The sequence below is a fragment of the Vanessa tameamea genome, chromosome 24 (genome assembly GCF_037043105.1).
Source record: "Vanessa tameamea isolate UH-Manoa-2023 chromosome 24, ilVanTame1 primary haplotype, whole genome shotgun sequence".
Taxonomy (NCBI): Eukaryota; Metazoa; Arthropoda; class Insecta; order Lepidoptera; family Nymphalidae; genus Vanessa; species Vanessa tameamea.
In genome coordinates, this window is record NC_087332.1 from 1,398,694 (window position 1) to 1,418,684 (window position 19,991).

Sequence of the window (19,991 nt, forward strand, 5' to 3'; positions counted from 1 at the left end):
TCAGATATACGTTTGTTGTGATCATGTGGTAGATGAGAATAGTGTACACTCGAAAATTAAACATATTTAAATTTGGACAACAAGAGCAAATAAACGAAGAATTACGAAGATAAGCAATCCAATTTATAGCGACTTAGGCCCTATTAAAATATTATATCACAGATTAAAAGCGTCTCAAATTTAAAAGGATGCTATTATTTTTTAAATGCTTTGAAATTATATTATTATGTCATAGGTAGGCTGATAGGCAAATGGGAAACCTTATGGTACGTAGTTACCGCTGCCCAGAGACATCGGTACTTTTAGTAATATTAATAATTTCTCATATCACCAATGCTCTACAAATCTTGGGAACTAAGATTGTCCCATGTTCTTGGAGTTACACTCTTATAACTCGAACTGAATCCGCCTACCTATATAACATAAAAATATATTCATAACAATAGAATGTAATATGCCAGTAGGAACTATGTATGTATATGCTCAACCTTTTGAATTTCGAAAGAAGTTTGTGGGTTGTTTGGTTTGGCTAAAAATACAATTACAGAACTGATTACTCGTAAAAAAATTCACTCTAAAATATTATCAAGAAATGTATTAAGATACTATATATTAATTTATGACGCCAAATTTAATTTAACATGCCAGCGATAATTATTCAAAATGAATGAAGACCTAAGCCTTCTTTTGTGACGCATTAATCGAATTAAAGATTTATACACATCAATGTAGCTAGGCGAAGCGAGTGCCATAATAAATGTTAAATTTTAACTACTAACTAATTTAAGCACTTAAATATAACTCATAACTATATATTAAATGAAGGATGATATTAATATCAATCGAACTACATGCACAAGAGAGTATAAATGATATGAATTGGCAATATTCAAGTATACTATAGGCATTTGAGCACCTTAATAAGGCACCTTCGGTTATATATTCCGGCATTGTAAGAAATATAACCGACTATAAGATAGTATACAAAAAGAAAGAGAGAGAAAAATAAACAGAAGGAGACAGGCATAATGCTTTTCCCTTACGTATTACGAAAGCCGCGTATAAGAACTTCGTTCCAACCCACTAACACTTGAAACTAGAACATATCTATGCAGAAAATTTATATTAAAAGTGATCACTGTCCTTTAGCCACATCCTCAACGTCGAGCTTTGAGCAGTGGCCTTGGTATTTTGTAGCAACAAATTACTTTAGAACATAGGTATAGTTATAGCTAAAAATGTATTTTTATATTCACTATTTATTTATAGAAGTTATACTTCTCATGATTGTTTTTTTTTTATGATGCGCGCGCAGTTGATGACCTGAAAACTGCACGAAGAAATTGCTCTTTAAGACGCGAATTAGGTGTTAATTATTAATTATTTATTTAACAATGTTTATTTTATTACACAATTGTAAATGTTTAAATTTGCGACCGAGTGTCATTAATAAAGAGAATATTATTATTTGTTGTTAAAATAGTTTTAATTATTAAAACAATTTTAACTACGCCGAAGAATTAGAAATTACCACGCGTGTAAATAACTTTTTTTTTTTACATTATGTGAACTCACTATTTATTTATTCTGTACATACCATCTGTTAGGTAATTATATTGTGACGTCAACAAATAAAAAAAGTATAAATACATTTTTATAGAGAATTTTTGTCAGCTTCAATTTTTGTCTGAAGTAATTTTGCGATAAAACTTACTTTTTTTTTCGGAATTTTCGATCTTTGACCACAAATAAAAAAAAACCAGAAACCGGAACGATTCGGAACTTGTGAATATTATGTTTTAAACAAGTGAAAACATTTTCAGCTTGTTGTAAATTTATGTAACTTTACTCCTCTTTTTCGATCTAATTTGACCGGACTATAAAATTTCGGCTAGCTCTTTTATGCCATTTTATGTCAAGATCGTTGGTGAGGTGAATGATGACGTCTCGATCGTTGCACATACTGCATAAAAACACGAACGGAGACACCGTCATAAACGTGATAATAATTCGTAGAGGTGTGTACTGTATTTAATCAACATATCCAAATTATTTAGGCATGACGTAAAATAACTCGTGATTTTCTTGTCGGTTCTACAAGACATTCAACATTCCGAACCTTAAAAAAATAATCATCTTAATTAGGTAATAAATTGCACCATTCCAAAGCCGAGGGTCACTAGTATGGTATAAAATGTAGCAATTTATTTATAAATTTACATAAGAATTGGAATTTGAAATAAATAATAACGCCATATCTACTATCACGAAAAAAAATTTAGCATGATGACTATAGCCTTATCATCTTTCGTGTATACAGTACTTAATTCTCAGGTATTGCGACCTTTTCGACTTGACTACGTAATGGAGCTGACTAATTTTCGCCTTTTGTCCGTTAATGAAGATCACAGGTTGAATCCCTTTGTCCCAGTTCGATGGGTTTCCAAAGCCGATAATAACATTCCTTGTGAAAGAACCTTTAAATGACGTGAATTGTATCAGAGGTATGTTCGATTTTTGAAATTATTTTTCATAAGTAGGAATACTAGTAAATTACGTCACAGGGACATAAAAATACGTAAGACAATGTTGGTCTCGAATATAATATTACAAAGGGACTCAACATTGTATTCCACGATATAAATTAATAAATATCCTTGCATTATATCTTCCTCTTATATATTAAACGTGACACTTTACTATCGTAATATATCGATCGCTTTAGAATTGGAATTCAAAAAGAATAAAATCCAACGCGCCTTACAATCGTGAGTATCAAACATCACGAAATTAATTAAAACAATAAACAAGAAAGCGTTCAGTTAAAAAAGAAATAAAAGCCGATCAGCATTCGTTGCCAGACTAAAAGACGAAAATGAATCAGTTAGACCATCACAAGCGTTTCAAAATGTCACGGTGACATGCTAAAATGATAGATCGGAATTTGATAATATCACAGATTCGAAATATATAATAATTAGGTATATCGTTTTATTATCGCTTATAGAATATTTAAATACATTTTGTGTACTAAGTGCAATAGAAAATTACCTATTCTTTGTTTTTATAACATAGGCAGACGTGGAAATGTACCATTTTATAGCCACGAAGCATTAATAGCGCAATGGTTTACGGGCCGCCTAGCGATGTAAAAACTTGCAGGATCGATCCTTGGGCTATTGTCGTTCCCACTCCTAACATAAGTGATAAACTTAAAAGGAGGGGTAAATAGGAATATTAGTTATTCCTTAAGCCAGTGTAACTACAGGCACAAGGCAACTACTGTAACAAAACAATACTAATTATTGTTGTCCACAACACACAAGAACAAAATATATCTATTAAATAATTAATATTACTGTTTGATATAAAAAAAACGTTACCATTTATAGAAAAACTAGTTTCCACCTTCGGCTGCACAAGCATTTGATGGAGAAGGCAAATATTAGGTAGCATTCGTCATTATCTGTGTCCTAACATTGTATAAAATGTCATGAGGGTCAGTTGAGTAGTTAAGACGTGAAATCGTAACAAACAAACAATTTCCCATCTTTTATATAATTAAATAACTTACAAAGTCGATCACCTTATTTAAGGTACGACACTATTGTACTTTCCAAAAAAATATATAATATCTTGCAACGGAATTAAAATCGTAATAAGATTATACCGAAGTTACCTTCGAAGTTTTTAACTGGAATTGGAGTTTTTAAACTAATTCCGGAAAGTAGATATTTAGCATAATGTTTAAGAATAAAATTATAGAGGTTTAGAAATGTAAGGCAAATTTCTTTTAACCTCGTAACGACTTCGTACAATCGTTTTTTATCGTCGGCAGAATGGAATGTATTTTTAGCCTCGATGCTCGAAGACAAACTAATTGAATGAACTTTCTTTTCTTAGCCTGAAACTTCGTACAATTGTTGTTTTATGAAGAAGAGATGTACACGCCCGAAGTTATCGGGGGACCGAAATGTTGAAACAAGAAGAACTAGAAGTACAATATGATATGTTGATAAGATCCACGATTCTAATTAAAATTGATTAAGCATCAAAGGCGTGATAGACGCCCGTGAAGCTACGCGTACTTAAGGCTCGAATACCTTTGTCGCTCGTGTGTCATACTAAGTACTTGTACTTTAAAACCGCTGAGTAGTTGGTCAGCGATCAGATTTAATTTTGATCTTACCCGCCTTAGGTCATACGTCGTCGCAGCGAATCATAGCTGATATTTCGTCTTCATTTATTGGTCTATAAAATATTATATTCTATAATTCCTGATTAGAACGCAAAGCTTCCTGTAACCTCTTTCTAAACAAAGATCGCGACACAGCGTCAGCAAATTTCACGTGTGTAAAACGTTATGCCGAGTATGTAAATCTGAGTTTTTGCAAGTTCATCATCATATAACATTTTAAATTTCCTCTATAAACTTATTATTACAATAAAAATCTGTATAGCGAGATCTATAAAGCGTATAAAATTATTGAACTCCACCTATTTGTTTTCCTATTTCATTTCCTTCTAAATAACTGTTAGATAAACAGTAATTTAGAAGGATAAATAGTTAGGTCACTTGATATTAATTTAATCTTGCTTATAAATTATGATATTAGACTAACGTAATCATTTTGACAGAATAAGTTTGACGAAATAATTTGTTTGGCACGATGAAAAGCTAAAAGTTGTATGTTCTTCCCTGGACACCCATAGGATGATGATGATGATCCTGACCAACTTTCACAATGGAATGGCATATGTGTGAGTTTGTTACGCCGATTCTTCTCAGTGCTATATCTTTTATCTTGGCAATGATAGGAAAACGTTTATATAATATTAAATCAAAATTTTTGACTTTGACTTTTTGAACGCAAACACACATTTCTATTTTCTCACAAATCTAAGGAGAGTGCCATCTGACACGAAATAGTTTAGGCTTTATGCGTTTTTCAAGGCACGTAATCAAGACTCAAAACAAAAAAAAAACAATACAGTGCGTTGGGCTAAGATCGGCAATGGGGTAAGAACACACCGATCGAATTTTAGACTGATAGGATCTTGCTCCGATACACTTAGTTTACAAAAAAATGCATATGCATTTTTTTATTTATTTATTATACCCAAATATGCATGTGCAAATTTCATTTTTCTCCTTTTATGATATATTTAACAAAATTGTACGACACGCTTCGTTATACGCGTATTAAAATATAGATGACTTTAACATTTTATGCAATATAAAATGCCGTAACTTTTATTAAAATATTGTCCTACCCTCAAAAACGAGTTGAGCCGACATTATGTTGTTAATTAAAATATGCATGGTCGGTACGTCAGATGAAATTTTATTAATGGTAGCGTGTAAATAATGTATTTATCCAACGAATAAAGCACTTGTGAAACATGGACGAACGGTTGCTATTTATTTATTTTACTCCTTGTTTTATGAAAGTTTCGGAAGACAATTGATTTTAATCATTACGCTTATTTTTTTATAATTTTAACTGAAGCCGTTTAAATATTTAGGATAATATCTCATCCGATCTAAGCTTATAAAATGATACGACAAGACTAAACTAAGATGATCTCAAATGGCCACGTTGTTAGACCAAATCTTTATTTAATATAATCGAGGAAGTCAGACGGGTTAATCGACCTCCTGATTGTAAGTGAAATCATTACCCATATTCCTTGGTATTAGTGGAAATATTAATTCTTACGTCATCAATGGGCCACCAGCCTCGGGAATTAAGATGACCCTTGCGCCTAGACACACTGGCTTACTAATTTTTTAAACCGGAACACAGCAACAATTAGTATTGGTCTCTGACGGTAGAATACTTTAACTAAAAATTGTGAGTTTTAAGTTTTTAATTTAATGTCGCGCTGGAAGATAAAGAATAACATGAAGAAACTTGTAGGTGTTGATGAAAATCTTCCAATGTGATAAGACTATTAGAGCAGCTTTGTGCAATAACCTCCAAAACTTCTCAAAAACAGAGAAAACCTAACTGAGTAGTAGTACATTTACAGGCTGCGACTTTTTTTACCAACTAATTTATCAACGCTCAGGCCAAACGGAGCCGAGATGGCCCAGTGGTTAGAACGCGTGCATCTTAACCGATGATTTCGGGTTCAAACCCAGGCAGGCACCACTGAATTTTCATGTGCTTAATTTGTGTTTATAATTCATCTCGTGCTCGGCGGTGAAGGAAAACATCGTGAGGAAACCTGCATGTGTCTAATTTCAACGAAATTCTGCCACATGTGTATTCCACCAACCCGCATTGGAGCAGCGTGGTGGAATATGCTCCATACCTTCTCCTCAACGGGAGAGGAGGCCTTAGCCCAGCAGTGGGAAATTTACAGGCTGATTATGTAGGCCAAACGGCTTTTTAACCTTTTTGTTTTAATTCCGTCCTGTATAATAAATTTCAAAATTCGTTCTAAAAATCTGTGCACTCTTCTTTTCAAATAAAGCAACACGTATTACAAGGCTTTTAAAAATATTATCCTCAATGTACTTTAATATTCATTTTTTAATTAAAAGTTTTATACCTTATAGACGCCTAATAAAGTGCCAGGTGGAGTCTACCAGGTCGTAAATATAATTAATATCATATTCAGAGATCGGTGGGTAGACTAAGCTCTTCAGAAATTTAGATTGTTAACTGATGTAGATTTTTTTAATGTAATGTGGACGGCAAATTGACCACTTGATAGTAAGTGGTCACCACTAACCATTCTATAAATCACACCAATGTGCCATCAACCTTGGGAGCTAAGATGTTATATCCCTTGTGTCTCTAGTTTAAGCTCACTCACCCTTAAAATCGTAACACACCAATACCAAGTATTGCTTTTTGAGGGTAGAATATTTGATGAGTGGTACCTCTCTGCAAACTAAACCCTACCACCAAGTAGACAGAGTTCGTCTGTTTTGTTAATGGGTTGTTCAAGGTTATCCTATAGTTTCCTGTGTCATTCTACTTTGATCAGCTGCAGGCAACTCAATGCACCCGATGTTAATATATATTTTGTCTAAAGTTTGTTAAAACTATTAAGCTTCTCAATATATTATGTTTGACTATGCGATGTAAGTTTGCAAAAGCTTTGCTTTGGAAAAGGGTTTTTTGTAAATTATGACGTTTATTCCCATCCCAATAATTAAGAACAAGCATTAACTTGTTACGTACGGGATTTATAATTATATTCAGGGAGAACATTTACGTTTTTACAACAAGATCCTGATACTCGATGAGAAATAATTACTTAAAAAATCAATAATGTTTGCATGAGGACATTGTAAAAGTAAAGATTTTTAGATGATAACTTTAAGATTGTAATGTTTTAAATAAAATGATTTTGTTTTATTTTAAATATCAATCGTGACATACAAGAAAAATTCGGCTGAGCGTCTTCTGTTCTCATGTTTAAGATATTTCTTTGTAAGCCGTTTGATTTACTAAATACTTGGTATTCACTCAGGCTGTGTGTAACAATATAAAAAATACTTACTCGCTCATTTTATTTACCGTGATTCCTTTTCGAATTATATCGAACAACTAATCAGACTTAGAATATAACATTACTAGTTTACGTAAGACTTGGCGAGTTTGAAAACTTTATCGAAAGAAGATCACGTTCCTTTCGTCCTAAGTGTGTCTTCTGGGAAAACGCATAACGGCTTAGAACTTTATTGGTAGTCACGTCCTACGAATGATCCCGCAAACCCATGACTGAATCGACAACAATAAACGAAAATACGAAACGATGATATTATGTTTAATATTTCCTATATATTCATAATATGTTAGTACTTTGAACTCGGTAGCGTGTTTTGTTATGCATAGAAAGACATACGAAATAATGACAATGATTAGACATTATTTTCACCCATATTATAGTGATAGTACACGTAATTATTGACTAACTAGACTGATTAGTACAGGATAATAGAAAAATAAGCGGACCTTCAATGGTACCCAAATAGCCAAATAAAGGCATTAAAAAAAAAATTATACATAAAATATATTGATTACAAGTTTCCAAGTGTGGTAGGAGCTTGCGTTATAATGAATCGTACCTAATCACTTCGCTTGATTAATAAACAAAAGTAACTCCATTTTCAAATTAAAAAAAAGTCCCCACGGTGATAAGAAAGCAATTTACAAATCTAATTCAACTTTCAACAGAAATTGAAGATACTTAACGTAGTGAAATGTTCGAACAATAGGTGAATAATTGAGTCACGATTCCAATTATACCCGACTTTCCCAAGCTCAACCTATTTCGCCCTCCTCGCCGCTTCACAAAACAAAGGCTACAGTTAAATTCGGCATTCAAAACGACATCGAATTGCCAGTCATTATTATTCTTACGTTTAATTGTAAACAATTAATATATTCTGTATTTTATTACATAAGTATCTGCTAAATTATTACAGTCGTTTCTTATAAGTTTTTAAGCTTACTGTAACTTTAATTGTTTTAGGGATTACAATAGATTTCAATAGGTAAAAAAATGATTTATAAGTGTTGTGTTGCCGATGGAAGACAAGCAAGTACCATTTAATTATCATGTTTTTGATTTGTTTTTATAATTCATCTCAGACTTTATTTGCTGGCAGGGCTTTGTGCAAGCCCGTCTGGGTAGGTACCACCCACTCATCAGATATTCTACCACCAAACAGCGGTACTGAGTATTATTGTGTTCCGGTTTGAAGGGTGAGCCAGTGTAACTACAAGCCCAAGGGATAGAACATCTTAGTTCCCAAGGTTGGTGGCACATTGGTGATATAAGTAATGGTTAATATTTCTTACAGCGCCATTGTCTATGGGCGGTGGTGACCACTTACTATCAGGTGGCCCATTTGCTCATCCGCCTACTGATAACATGAAAAAAAGACGGTGAAGGATAGCATCGTCGGCATACCTGCATGTGTCGAAAGTAAATAAGCCGCATGTGTATATGTCTGTAAAGAATCTGAAAAAAATCGCAATCTGAAGCAGCGCGGTGTCGTAAGCTAAAAAACTTTCTTTGTAAAAGTAACACTTTGGACAGTTTTATGTAAACCTCATGGTATTTTGTTTCCTTCTACGTTTAATCAGAATATTAGGTTGAAAGTTCAATAGTTAAGAGAGCTTCTTTTGATTTTAATCCACGACATTTCATTAAGATCAACGCAGCATAAATTCTTCAACAACAATTCAATGTGTTTACTTTTTAAAAAGTACATCTGTACTAAATTTCAAGCCAGCTTTATATCCCGTCTGGCATTAATGTTTCGCTGGCGTTATTTCGCTATTCATAAGCTTGATAAGTCAAAGGCTGAAAGACAAAAAACAAACAAAAATTGAAACATAATTAAATAAGTATAAGTGGGTCTCCCGCGAAACGTTGCGTTTATTTAAAAGGAATTTTTAGCAATTTCGACCTATGACAGGTTTTATTTAGGTTTCATTTCATTTTAAGCTGCACGTCACTTATCTACATTTGGCGCCAAAATTATGAAACCTTATTTCAATGAAATTTTTTATGTCAAATAGTATACATCGGTTCCGTTCGAATTGGAGTTTGTCGAAAACAATTTACTTTCATTTTGTTTACGTTTTTCATTTTTTTTTCTTATACAGCCGCGGTAGTGCTCTCTAGCCGGCCAGTATCTTACTTCCGCTCTCTAAAATTAATTCTTTGATAATTCGTAAAAATTTAGTAAATACCCATCAAGAATCCTCATTTATGTTCTGCACATCTACTGCTTGAGCTCTTCGGCACATATAAAAAATCTTTTGCATCTTTCGTCCATAATCACTGGGACAAAAATCGGCTTACGCTAATAATATGCATACATACAAGATAAATAAATAAATTGAGGAGGATAAAATAAATATCTAGTCTTAACATAATATGTGTCTTTCAAAATGTATAATTATTCGGCATTTTAAATATTTATAAGTCTATTTCAGAAGTCATTTCAGCAAAAAAATCATTACGAAATATACAAAAGGAATCTAATTGTGCAGTTTACTGCACTTAGCGACAAGACCAACGTAATTTACAAACATTATACATATACAACAGTCGTTTAACTGAGTGATTAAGGCGGTGACATCATGAGAGAAAATAACTTTACGTATACAATTATTAAGCAAACATTGTTTTTAATATAGTTCAATTTTTAAGGCGAGAATAGTAAATTTCTAAGATTATGGTAAAGTTTCAATGTAGAAGCATTATATATGCTTTTTGATGTTTATACTGACGCGTCTTGGAGGACTGATTCGTATGACATAACGGCCAAGTGACGTGACGCTCTCTTAGACGCCTCTGTGTACTACCTTGTGTGTATGTGTGCATGTGTGATGCGTATATTATACTTTTTTAGTATTGGTATTATATATTTTTTATTGTTTTTTTTTTTGCATTATAACTTATTTCAATAACTATCAATTTCAATGGTTCAAGGTCAGGCAGTGATCACGCTTTCTATTTTTTATCCCTCGCAGTTTCTTACTTTATACATAACAGTAAGTTACATTTTTGTTCTAGTATTACTCCTGTTTCATATATTCAAGAATATTCTGATATAAATATGTAAAGCTTTCTCATATAAAATAATTTCCATAATAAAATCTTGTTATATCGCTATCTTTATGCTTGCTCGAACTTTGGTGGTCGTAAACAAAGTAATAGCAACATATTACTTGGTATTTTGCGTTCGTATGAAATCGACAAAAACATTACGAGAATTTTACTTATTTTTTTTTTTTACAATACGAGCATTTAATAAATTGCCCATTGCAGGACAAAGGCCTCCTTTTCAGGGGAAGGTTAGCCGCCGCGCTGATCCAGTAAGTTGGATTTTAGCAAGGTTTTCTATTTAGTCGATCGTCTCAGCTTTGTCCGAGAATCATTTGTTTACATAAAATGTTATCCTTGTTTACAAAGACGAACTAACAAAGTCAAATTATACTAAATTTTAGTACCAGTAGTAATGTAAAATTTTATCCGGTTTTAGCTAACATGCTTATGTATATTAAGTTCTGGGATTGACTGACATGCGTCAGTACGTACTCTACTCTGAATTACATCTAAGTGTAAACCAGCAAACTTCGGTTAAGATACACGTGTTCTCACCAGAAATCAGATGTGTTATCAGAAGATGTAGGGCGTTTTGGAGGTCAGCTGCTTAAAATTTTAACTATTGATATCACAAGCGTCAATTTAGTTACTTTACTAGTTAAATTACAAGTACTTGTAAACGAAATAAGTACATAATTATCTGTTGATTTATACAAATATATAATTCAATCTTATTATTATAATTTTATGGTACGTATATCACAAGAAATTGTTTAGATACGTGCATCGTTGACAAGTCCCTAACTTGAAGTATTAAAACTCTGGGCACGTACGTACCGCAGTCTACAGGCACCAATAACGAGACGATACCGTGACCTTCATTTTACAAATACTTCTATAGATATTTATTCTACCTATCCTGCTCTGACTTAATAGACAGAGTAGGATAAATGATAATTTAATACAATTTATATTTGGAGGGTTAAAGTACTATAATAATTATGTTTCTTCACGTACGCACAAATTGAGTTTTAAAATAAAGTTTGTGACTATATTATCCCTGGTAATACATTTCAAAAAGGTTATTGGTATTTTAAAAATATATATAGGTAGGCGTCCGAGCAAATGCGCCACCTGATGGTAAGTGGTCACCACCGCCTTAAGAGAATGGCAGTGTAAGAAATATTAACCAATTCATACATTGCCAATGCGCCACCAAAATTGGAAACTAAGATGTTATATCCCTTGTGCCACACAAAAATATTGAGTACTGCTAATAATCACCTACGCTGATCATTATGAGTGGATATATATTTCAATTAATATTTATTGTTCAAACAAGAAATTAACCGGTCCGGTTAAAATATATACTTCGCTAATTCAATAGTAAACAATAACCAATATAGTTATTAAGTGAAGCGATTCTGTTTCGGACTTCGAAAAATGGAAAATCGAAAAATCTAAAAATGGAAAAAGTGGAAAAATGTGATCTTGTTCAATTTTCTTTTGTATTAACTATCGGTATATCGGTACTAAGTCGAAGGAAAACGCTTAAGAAAACGGTTACGTGTATACGAGCTCTTATTATACAGTTGCGCTCGTATAACTTGCTAAAAACTCTAAAAAGTTTGCTTCAAGGAATTTACATGATCCTGCCTGAATTCCCTAAATAATTTTAAGTACCTTTGACATAAATTATAAGGATACAGGCATAAAATGTAATAAATTGGTGTTTCTACAGAAATAGTAATGACATTTAACTTAAAAGAAAAAACATAACCGCTAATATATTTAATGTAAAGGGTTATTTATAAAAATAAAATACAATTTCTCTATCAAATAAAACGTAGAATTAAATATAATATGATATAAGGGTCACCTGACGTAATAGTACCAAAGTTATTATTATCTATGTACACTGTGTATATTCTATCTATGCAATAAATGCCAAATAAAACCGGCAAAATCTAAAATTTGTAAGTACCATAAACAGAAACTTCAATTTTTATAGTTAAAAAATAAATTCAGTAAACCAAACTTACGAAACATTAAAAATAGATATTATATTTGTGAAAGAAGCGATTTAAATAACAGTTTTTAATCAGTAAAAAGAGTAAAAGCTATTAAAACCTCACATATGTTTCATATTGTATCTTAATAGATTTTGAGAATTTTGTGAATTTGTATGTATGTATGGAAAGTAAATTAGATACACAGCAGCAAACTCCAAATCAAAATCGACAGGTTTCTACTAAGAAACAAATATTTCAACAGGTGAAGGATGAAATATCACTAACAAAAAGTTTGTAAACTTAAAACTACAGAAATTTAAACATCATATCTCAGAGCATATCCAAAAGGCTTTACTTAACAGTAGTATGATGGCAAAAAAGATGTGAACCTTTCAAATAAGTCATGCAAAAGCATTCCTATGCAAGTATAAAGTGTTGTTTAAAGAAAAATATCTTAGGTGTCATAGTATGTCAGGTGATGGTTTGGATACACAGGGTAATACTCTAGACTTGCTTGAGATAAATAACAGATAAAATACAATGAACAATAAAAAAGTAAGACTAATAATTGCTCACAAGAATATATTTGAGGTTACCGACTTAATTGAATTTTGAAAGCATAATAGTAGCAGATTATTTGTAAACCCTCAACCTAAATCAACAATGTAAATACTTAAATAAGTACAAATTGTAAGTATCATAACATATATAAACTGATCACGAAAATATTATGTTTATATATTTATATTAAAATGTACATAGCAAACGAAACATGAACATCAACAAAAATTCAACATTAATAGGATGAGGAACTTCAGAAGGGAAAACATTAGAAATGGGATGGAGGATTTCATAGTAGGGGAATGAAATATGGTGCCTTCGTCTAGGCCACTTCCAGACAGATAGTGATCTTTACACCTAATTTTGTATAGGTAGATGGGAGTATACATATCCAAGGAGTATCTTGCCTGTGAAGAAAATATCAAGGATACTTTGGAATTACTTGTTGACGAGACTAACTTTTGTAGTATAATGTATGTTTAATAGTCTACAAATGTGTTTCTATCATATATCCATTTTATTTTATTAATATATACATAGAAAGTAATTCATTATTAATTCAATGTCAATAGCGCAATGCTTTATGGGCCGTCTAGCAATGTAAAGAGTCACAGGATCAATCCTGAGCCCTTGGGCTAAGTTCGTCTCCACTCCTAACACAAGTGATAAACTTAAAAGATGGGGTAAATAGGAATATTAGTAATTCCTTAATTAAATAGAGGCATTGTTAGAATTCTTAAAAAAAAAAGTTAATGATGACTACTCAGTTCATTGGGCTTATTTAATGTATATCATAAAACTTTTAACATTGTGATATTTTATGGAACCCTATTTAAATGATTTTTAAGGAATGGAAAACAATATACTTTAATCTGATAACAAATATCAGATATAAATAAAAAATATTTGTATCATCAAGGTATTTGTCAATAATAATACTGTTGAAAATTTGATAGAAGTAATAGAAACGTAGAAAGTTGTGTTCAAGAGTTAAGTTTCATAATTTTTTTCCTTGCGAAGTTCAGGATATCTGATGAAAATAATAGACAAAACATTTTTCGAAATGAAATTTTGTTAATAACTTAGTCGGAGTAACCAACTTAAAAACTTTAACAATATTTTTTGCTAAGTTTTTATGTAAATAGGTGTTATAAAATATTTATAAAATTATAAACAAATATCGTCCTAACATGTATTTCAACTAACTAATAATATAAAAAGAAGTTTCCATTTGAAAAAGTTTTTATAATTATAACATAGAATTATTCTTTGATGTTAGTATTAAAAAATATATATTTTATAGATTTTTTTATAGCTCCAATAGTACATCCTATAGTGTGCTTCTATAATGTTGTGTATTTAATATAATGTTGATCAATAAATAATATGAAAACCTATTAGTTTTATTTATAATTTGTGTATCTTTATTCATTTAAAGTAAATATGTAGATTCAAACATTGCACTGTAAATATTAATACTAATATAATAAATTTGGTCACTAACAAAAGGAACTAAGATGTTATGTACCTTATTGAATAAGACAAAACAAAGAATTGATGTTCGGTAGTACATATAATATCCGACAGTAGCATTTATGCTATATGACAAATAAGGCAATTTTTTAAAAATATTTATTTGAATTAGATTCATTTTTATTTTAACTTATACATTTAGATAGACACAGATGATATATATTAGTAAATTCAATGGTATATATAACAATATGGTGTATATAACAAAATCAAACATTTTAAGTGTTTTTTTACTTAATGTTTTCTTATACAAAAAAAAATCTATAAGTTTATAAATTTATCATAATGGTTTTGTTTTGTTATCTGTAGCAATCTTAAAATACCTGAGATGTATGAAGATGTTATGAATGAAATACTTAAAGTAAATTACTTTATTTTTTGTAATTTGAAAAGGATTACCATCCTTAATCACATTAAAATTAAATTGTACGTTTAACGTTATGTAAGTACACATATTTTCGCTCGTAATATTGTTTAAAATAAAGTATTTGTGGCTTGTGCCTATAATCGCTTGAACAATTGACAAATTGTAAGCTTTTATAAAAAATGAAACATTTTTGTAGTAAAAAAACAGGCGAACTTGTTTGTAAGTAGTTTTTATCGGAAAGGAGAACTTACTGTGATATATTTGTTCTCCTAAATAATACATAAATTCCATCCATTTGTGATTTGAGCAATATTGAATTGATACGGATGATATCGTCAAAGGTTTTCACAATATATAAAAATCGCGACAATACAAATCGAAAAATATATCTGTGCCGTTCGGAAATACGTTATTTGAACGATAAAATATACAAAGCAAACATTGACTGCGTGACTACCTCCATACCTGAAAATAAAAATAATGAGTAATAATATGCTATTAAGTTTATTTAAATGTTAAATAAATACTGTATTGGGTGAAAATTAAAACAATGTGATTGTTGAATTCAATTATAGTTTATATTTATTTCGTGTCATTACCTAACATAACCATGTAACCAATATTAATCATCACTGTCGCTCGTTGATTCGATTTTTGGAATTCTTTCTACCAACAATTCATTTTCTTCGTTCATGTTCGGCTCAAAATCGGAGTCCGAGCCGTCGCTAACATCGTCCGCCTCGCTTTCCGATTCCGAGCTATTAGCATTATAAATAGTTAATTCCTCTGTCATGGCATCGATAACATGATCGCTAGATCTATATTGATTTTCTATATATTCTACTTTTTTACACAAATCCGTCCATTCATTTTTCTCTATTAAATCAAGTTTCTCTATAACAAGTTCCATTACGTGGCTTGTTTTGTTATTCATGTTTTTCTCCGCTACATATCCTTTAGCAGTATCCAATGCTATGTCTATAGGGTTCAGATCAGGATGAGCTGGCGGTACACGTACGACGACGTGGTTATGTTTGTTAAATATTTCGTCAATAATGTAAGTTTTATTAGTACCCCCATTCTCATATATTAATTTATATAATTGTGGTTTTAGCATGTCGTCTTTGTAAGGTATTCCTTTATTTTTCAACCAAGATTGCATTTCTACTATTTTAGAATACGGTGTAGGCGCGGGATTTGATAATTTATTGTTGTATGCTGTATCGTCTACCACGATGACCGAGTTGAGTTTTAAATTGGGTATGATATTGGTGCTTAGCCATTTCTTATAGTTTGTGAAATTCATCTCATGTGCCTTTGAGCCTGGTTTAAACATAAATAAAGCGTTAGGCAGAAACCCAGTTTCAGATCCCGAACTGACGATGAAAATTGGCTGTCCTCTTGAATTTGATGCTTTTAAATCTTTCTCAGAACCCTCAGACTGCCGTGGAGAATATTTGACTTGCATATTAAATTGACCTACATATACAAGTTCTCTACCTTCCTCTCTGAATTTTTTTAGGTCTCGTAGGTATTGAATTCTTTTCAGGCGGATACTATGTTTTTCAATAAGTATATTTAATTTGTTTTCCGTTTTTTTCCATTTAAATCCCAACTCTCTTATTATTTTGTTCAAGCTACCTGATGAACCTTTAAAATGTATGTCTCTTCGGAATTTAGTTAGTAATTTCCTTAAGGTAGGCATTTCTTTCTCAGCTACATGAAAATTGTGTATGCATCGTTTTATGATACCTTTGTCAAAATGATTAATACCGGTAATCGGTTTAGATTTAAGCCTTCTCTTTCCTGGGGTATGGAAACCAGATATATGCGACTTTTTGCATTCGGCTAAAATGTTACGCACTGTGCGGACCGACGTGCCAGTAGCGTTAGCAGTTCGATCCTGAACCTGATTAGCGTTCATGACACCTTCGTCTTTTTCTTTTTGCATGTACTTGGCTACATTATAAATAATTTGTCTCGCCTGTCGACGTAAAACTTTATTATGTTTCGACATTACTATAAACCGATAAATTATAGATAATCGAACGAAAATGTAGATGAAATAACAATTAACGTTAATATTACTTTAAATTATTCGCGACTGTCACGACGTACATATCGTGTTTTCACGTGGATACTAAACGCCCGTCCTCCCGCTTCCTCATACCCCTCACCGCCATATTGATGAACGAAAACGGCGAAGCGATGCGGCGAGATTCGCTCGAACTTCACTACGGTATAGTTACAATGTTTGAATCATAGAATATTTCAAGGTTAAAATACGGGTTGATACACACCGTATTTCGTAAGTACGTGTTTCGTATGTACATGTTACGATCTATTAAATAAAATAATTAAAATTGTGTTCGTGTAAAATGTATTCATTCGTACATTAAGTAAGTATATTAAAAATATACAACTTTATTTCTTATTAAATGTCAGAATTGGATATCTACTCAATTAAAAAGTAAACATAGTGTGATCCAATAAGATCGCATTGAATAAATTCACGTATTACTAATTAAAAACATATAGTGTAAAAATGTACTTTAATTATATATAATTAATACTATTAAGCTTTATACATTATAAATGTATAAAATATAAGTTTATGTATGTTTTGGTAGCGGAGATAGATAAAGTCGGTTTGATCATTTCAATCACTTACCGTCTTTACGAATGCTGTAATAATTACAGTAAATTTTGAAGCCGTTTTTACCACAAGCTAGAAGGTCAATAAAAAAAAACATTAAGGAGGTGATGTTTATCTTTGTTGCGGTTATTTAAAATGAATTTGTAATTTTATTTGGTGGGAGAGTTTCTTGCAAGCCGCCGTTTGAGTTGGTACCACCCACTCATCAAATATTCAACTGCCAAGCAGTAATCCTTAGTATTTTTGTGTTTCGGTTTGAAGGGTGAGTGAGCCAGTGTAACTACAGGCACAAAGGACGTCACATCTTAGTTCCCAAGGTTGGTGGCGCATTGTTTTATAATAGTTTGTTTCTAACAGCGCTTATGTCTATATGCGATGGTGACGTCTTACCATCAGGTGACCGATTTGCCCATCCACCTATTTTAATATATTTTAAGTAAAATAACAAAACTTATTTTTATTTTTTGAGACTATTTGTGAAATAATTGTTGGTATATTTTTGTGATATCATTGTGATACCAATTCAGTGTGAGCTGTATAAGCGTTTTAAAGGAAAATATAATTTCAAAGGATATAATACGAAAATAATTTGATATGAATATGTAAGGATGGTAGGTGGTGGACACATCTGCTCTCATACATAGAAATTGCACTCAATACTTTGCTTAACAACTATTTTGTAATACACTACTCGTACATAGCTGGCTAGCTAATTGTGGATCCTTTTTGTAGGATCCAAAGATTTTTAATTTCGCAGTTTATTTAACTTGCCCTTATTGATCAACGTGGTGAGAACCGAGATGGTACAGGGTTAGAACACGTGAATCTTAACTGCGGGTTCAAACTCTGAATTGACATAAGGTCCTATATATGAAAACAACTATTTTTGAAATGTGCCGTGTCAAATGAAAGCGCTTAATATCGAGTATTAGCACGTGACATTGGTGAAATAAACTGTGCCCTCTCGGCAAAAATAAGTCACAAACAAAAAAAAATATTGAGCCTTTAATTTAACGGTCATTACGCTTTTTTATTTATTGCCCAACGAAGCGAATGAGTATCAGCTAATATAGTATATATATATATCACTAGCCCTTACTCGCTGCTTTGCTTGAATAAACGTAATTGGATGAACCTTAGAAAATCTCCACATTTTTTCAGAATCATTTTTACGCAATGAAGTTTAAGATCTTAAAAAATTACGTGTTCAATTAACAAATATATATTTATATACGAAATAAACGTACTTTAATATAATTTTCAATAGAATTCCTTTTCTATTTTATCTCATACCTTTATCGCGAGTTTACCTGATACAATTGCGTTGTTTCCCAAAACATCGCTGAAATATTACAGGAATATGAATAAATAAGGCATTGTGTACAAATTCCACCCTTTCTCAGAAAAAGTAAATATTCATTCTACAAACACTTAACGTTGTACGTAATATATTACACGGCTTGTAACAAATAAAATGTATTATTTAATATAAGGTGAAAAAGGGCGACTGGCAAATGAACCATCTGAAGATAAGTTTTCTTTATAGCCCATAGATATTGTAAAATGAATTAACAAGCCTATAAATGTCTCATTGTTGGCTTAAGACCTCTTCTGCCATTAAGGATAAGTTTTACCATCACGATGTTCCAACGTGGGTTGGTTTCATGAGGCAGAATTTCCTTGATATACACATCCCTGTGTCTACACAGCTAGGTTTCCTCACGATGTTTCTTTCACCGACGAGTACGAGAATTATAAACATAAATTGAAGCTTATAGATGCAACCGATCGAGGTAAGATGTTATGTCTATTGTGCATGTAGTTACACTGGCTCATCCTTCCAACAACGAAACACAACATTACTTGCTACTTTTTGACGATTGGTTATGTGATGAGTGGGTGGTACTTATCAAGAAGGGATTGCACATAGCGCAACCACCTATAGAATTACCATTAATACTTCATGATTACGTTTTGACCCAATAAAACAGAGTGTACCATTCCATTTTTAACACAATTCTAGACTATTATATTTTCTTCTCAGTAAGCTTAATCTTTGAGATTATTCGAGACATATATTAATAATTATAATAAATCGGTAGGTATGAAATGATTAATTATTTATGTTTGCGTATTATGAAGGAGCGTCTACTTGTGATTGTGTGTTAGTGAATTTCGGGTGCGTGCCGTTTTTTTATTATCAAGTAATAAATGGCAACCTTTCTTCATAATTGTTTTATTGCAGGTTAGAACTGCCTCAAAAGTTTTTATGGTAGAA

At 31.8% G+C, this 19,991-nt stretch overlaps 1 protein-coding gene across 1 annotated transcript; it reads right to left on the minus strand.

The window, feature by feature from the left end:
- Positions 1-15,679: 15,679 nt before the first annotated feature.
- Positions 15,680-17,240, minus strand: LOC113404303 (uncharacterized). Its single transcript, XM_064218717.1, has 3 exons — positions 17,199-17,240; positions 16,922-17,041; positions 15,680-16,498 (listed from the first exon to the last, which is right to left on the minus strand). Exons 1-3 carry the CDS (start codon positions 17,238-17,240, stop codon positions 15,680-15,682), a joined length of 981 nt encoding a protein of 326 aa, XP_064074787.1.
- Between the last annotated feature and the right edge of the window lie 2,751 nt (positions 17,241-19,991).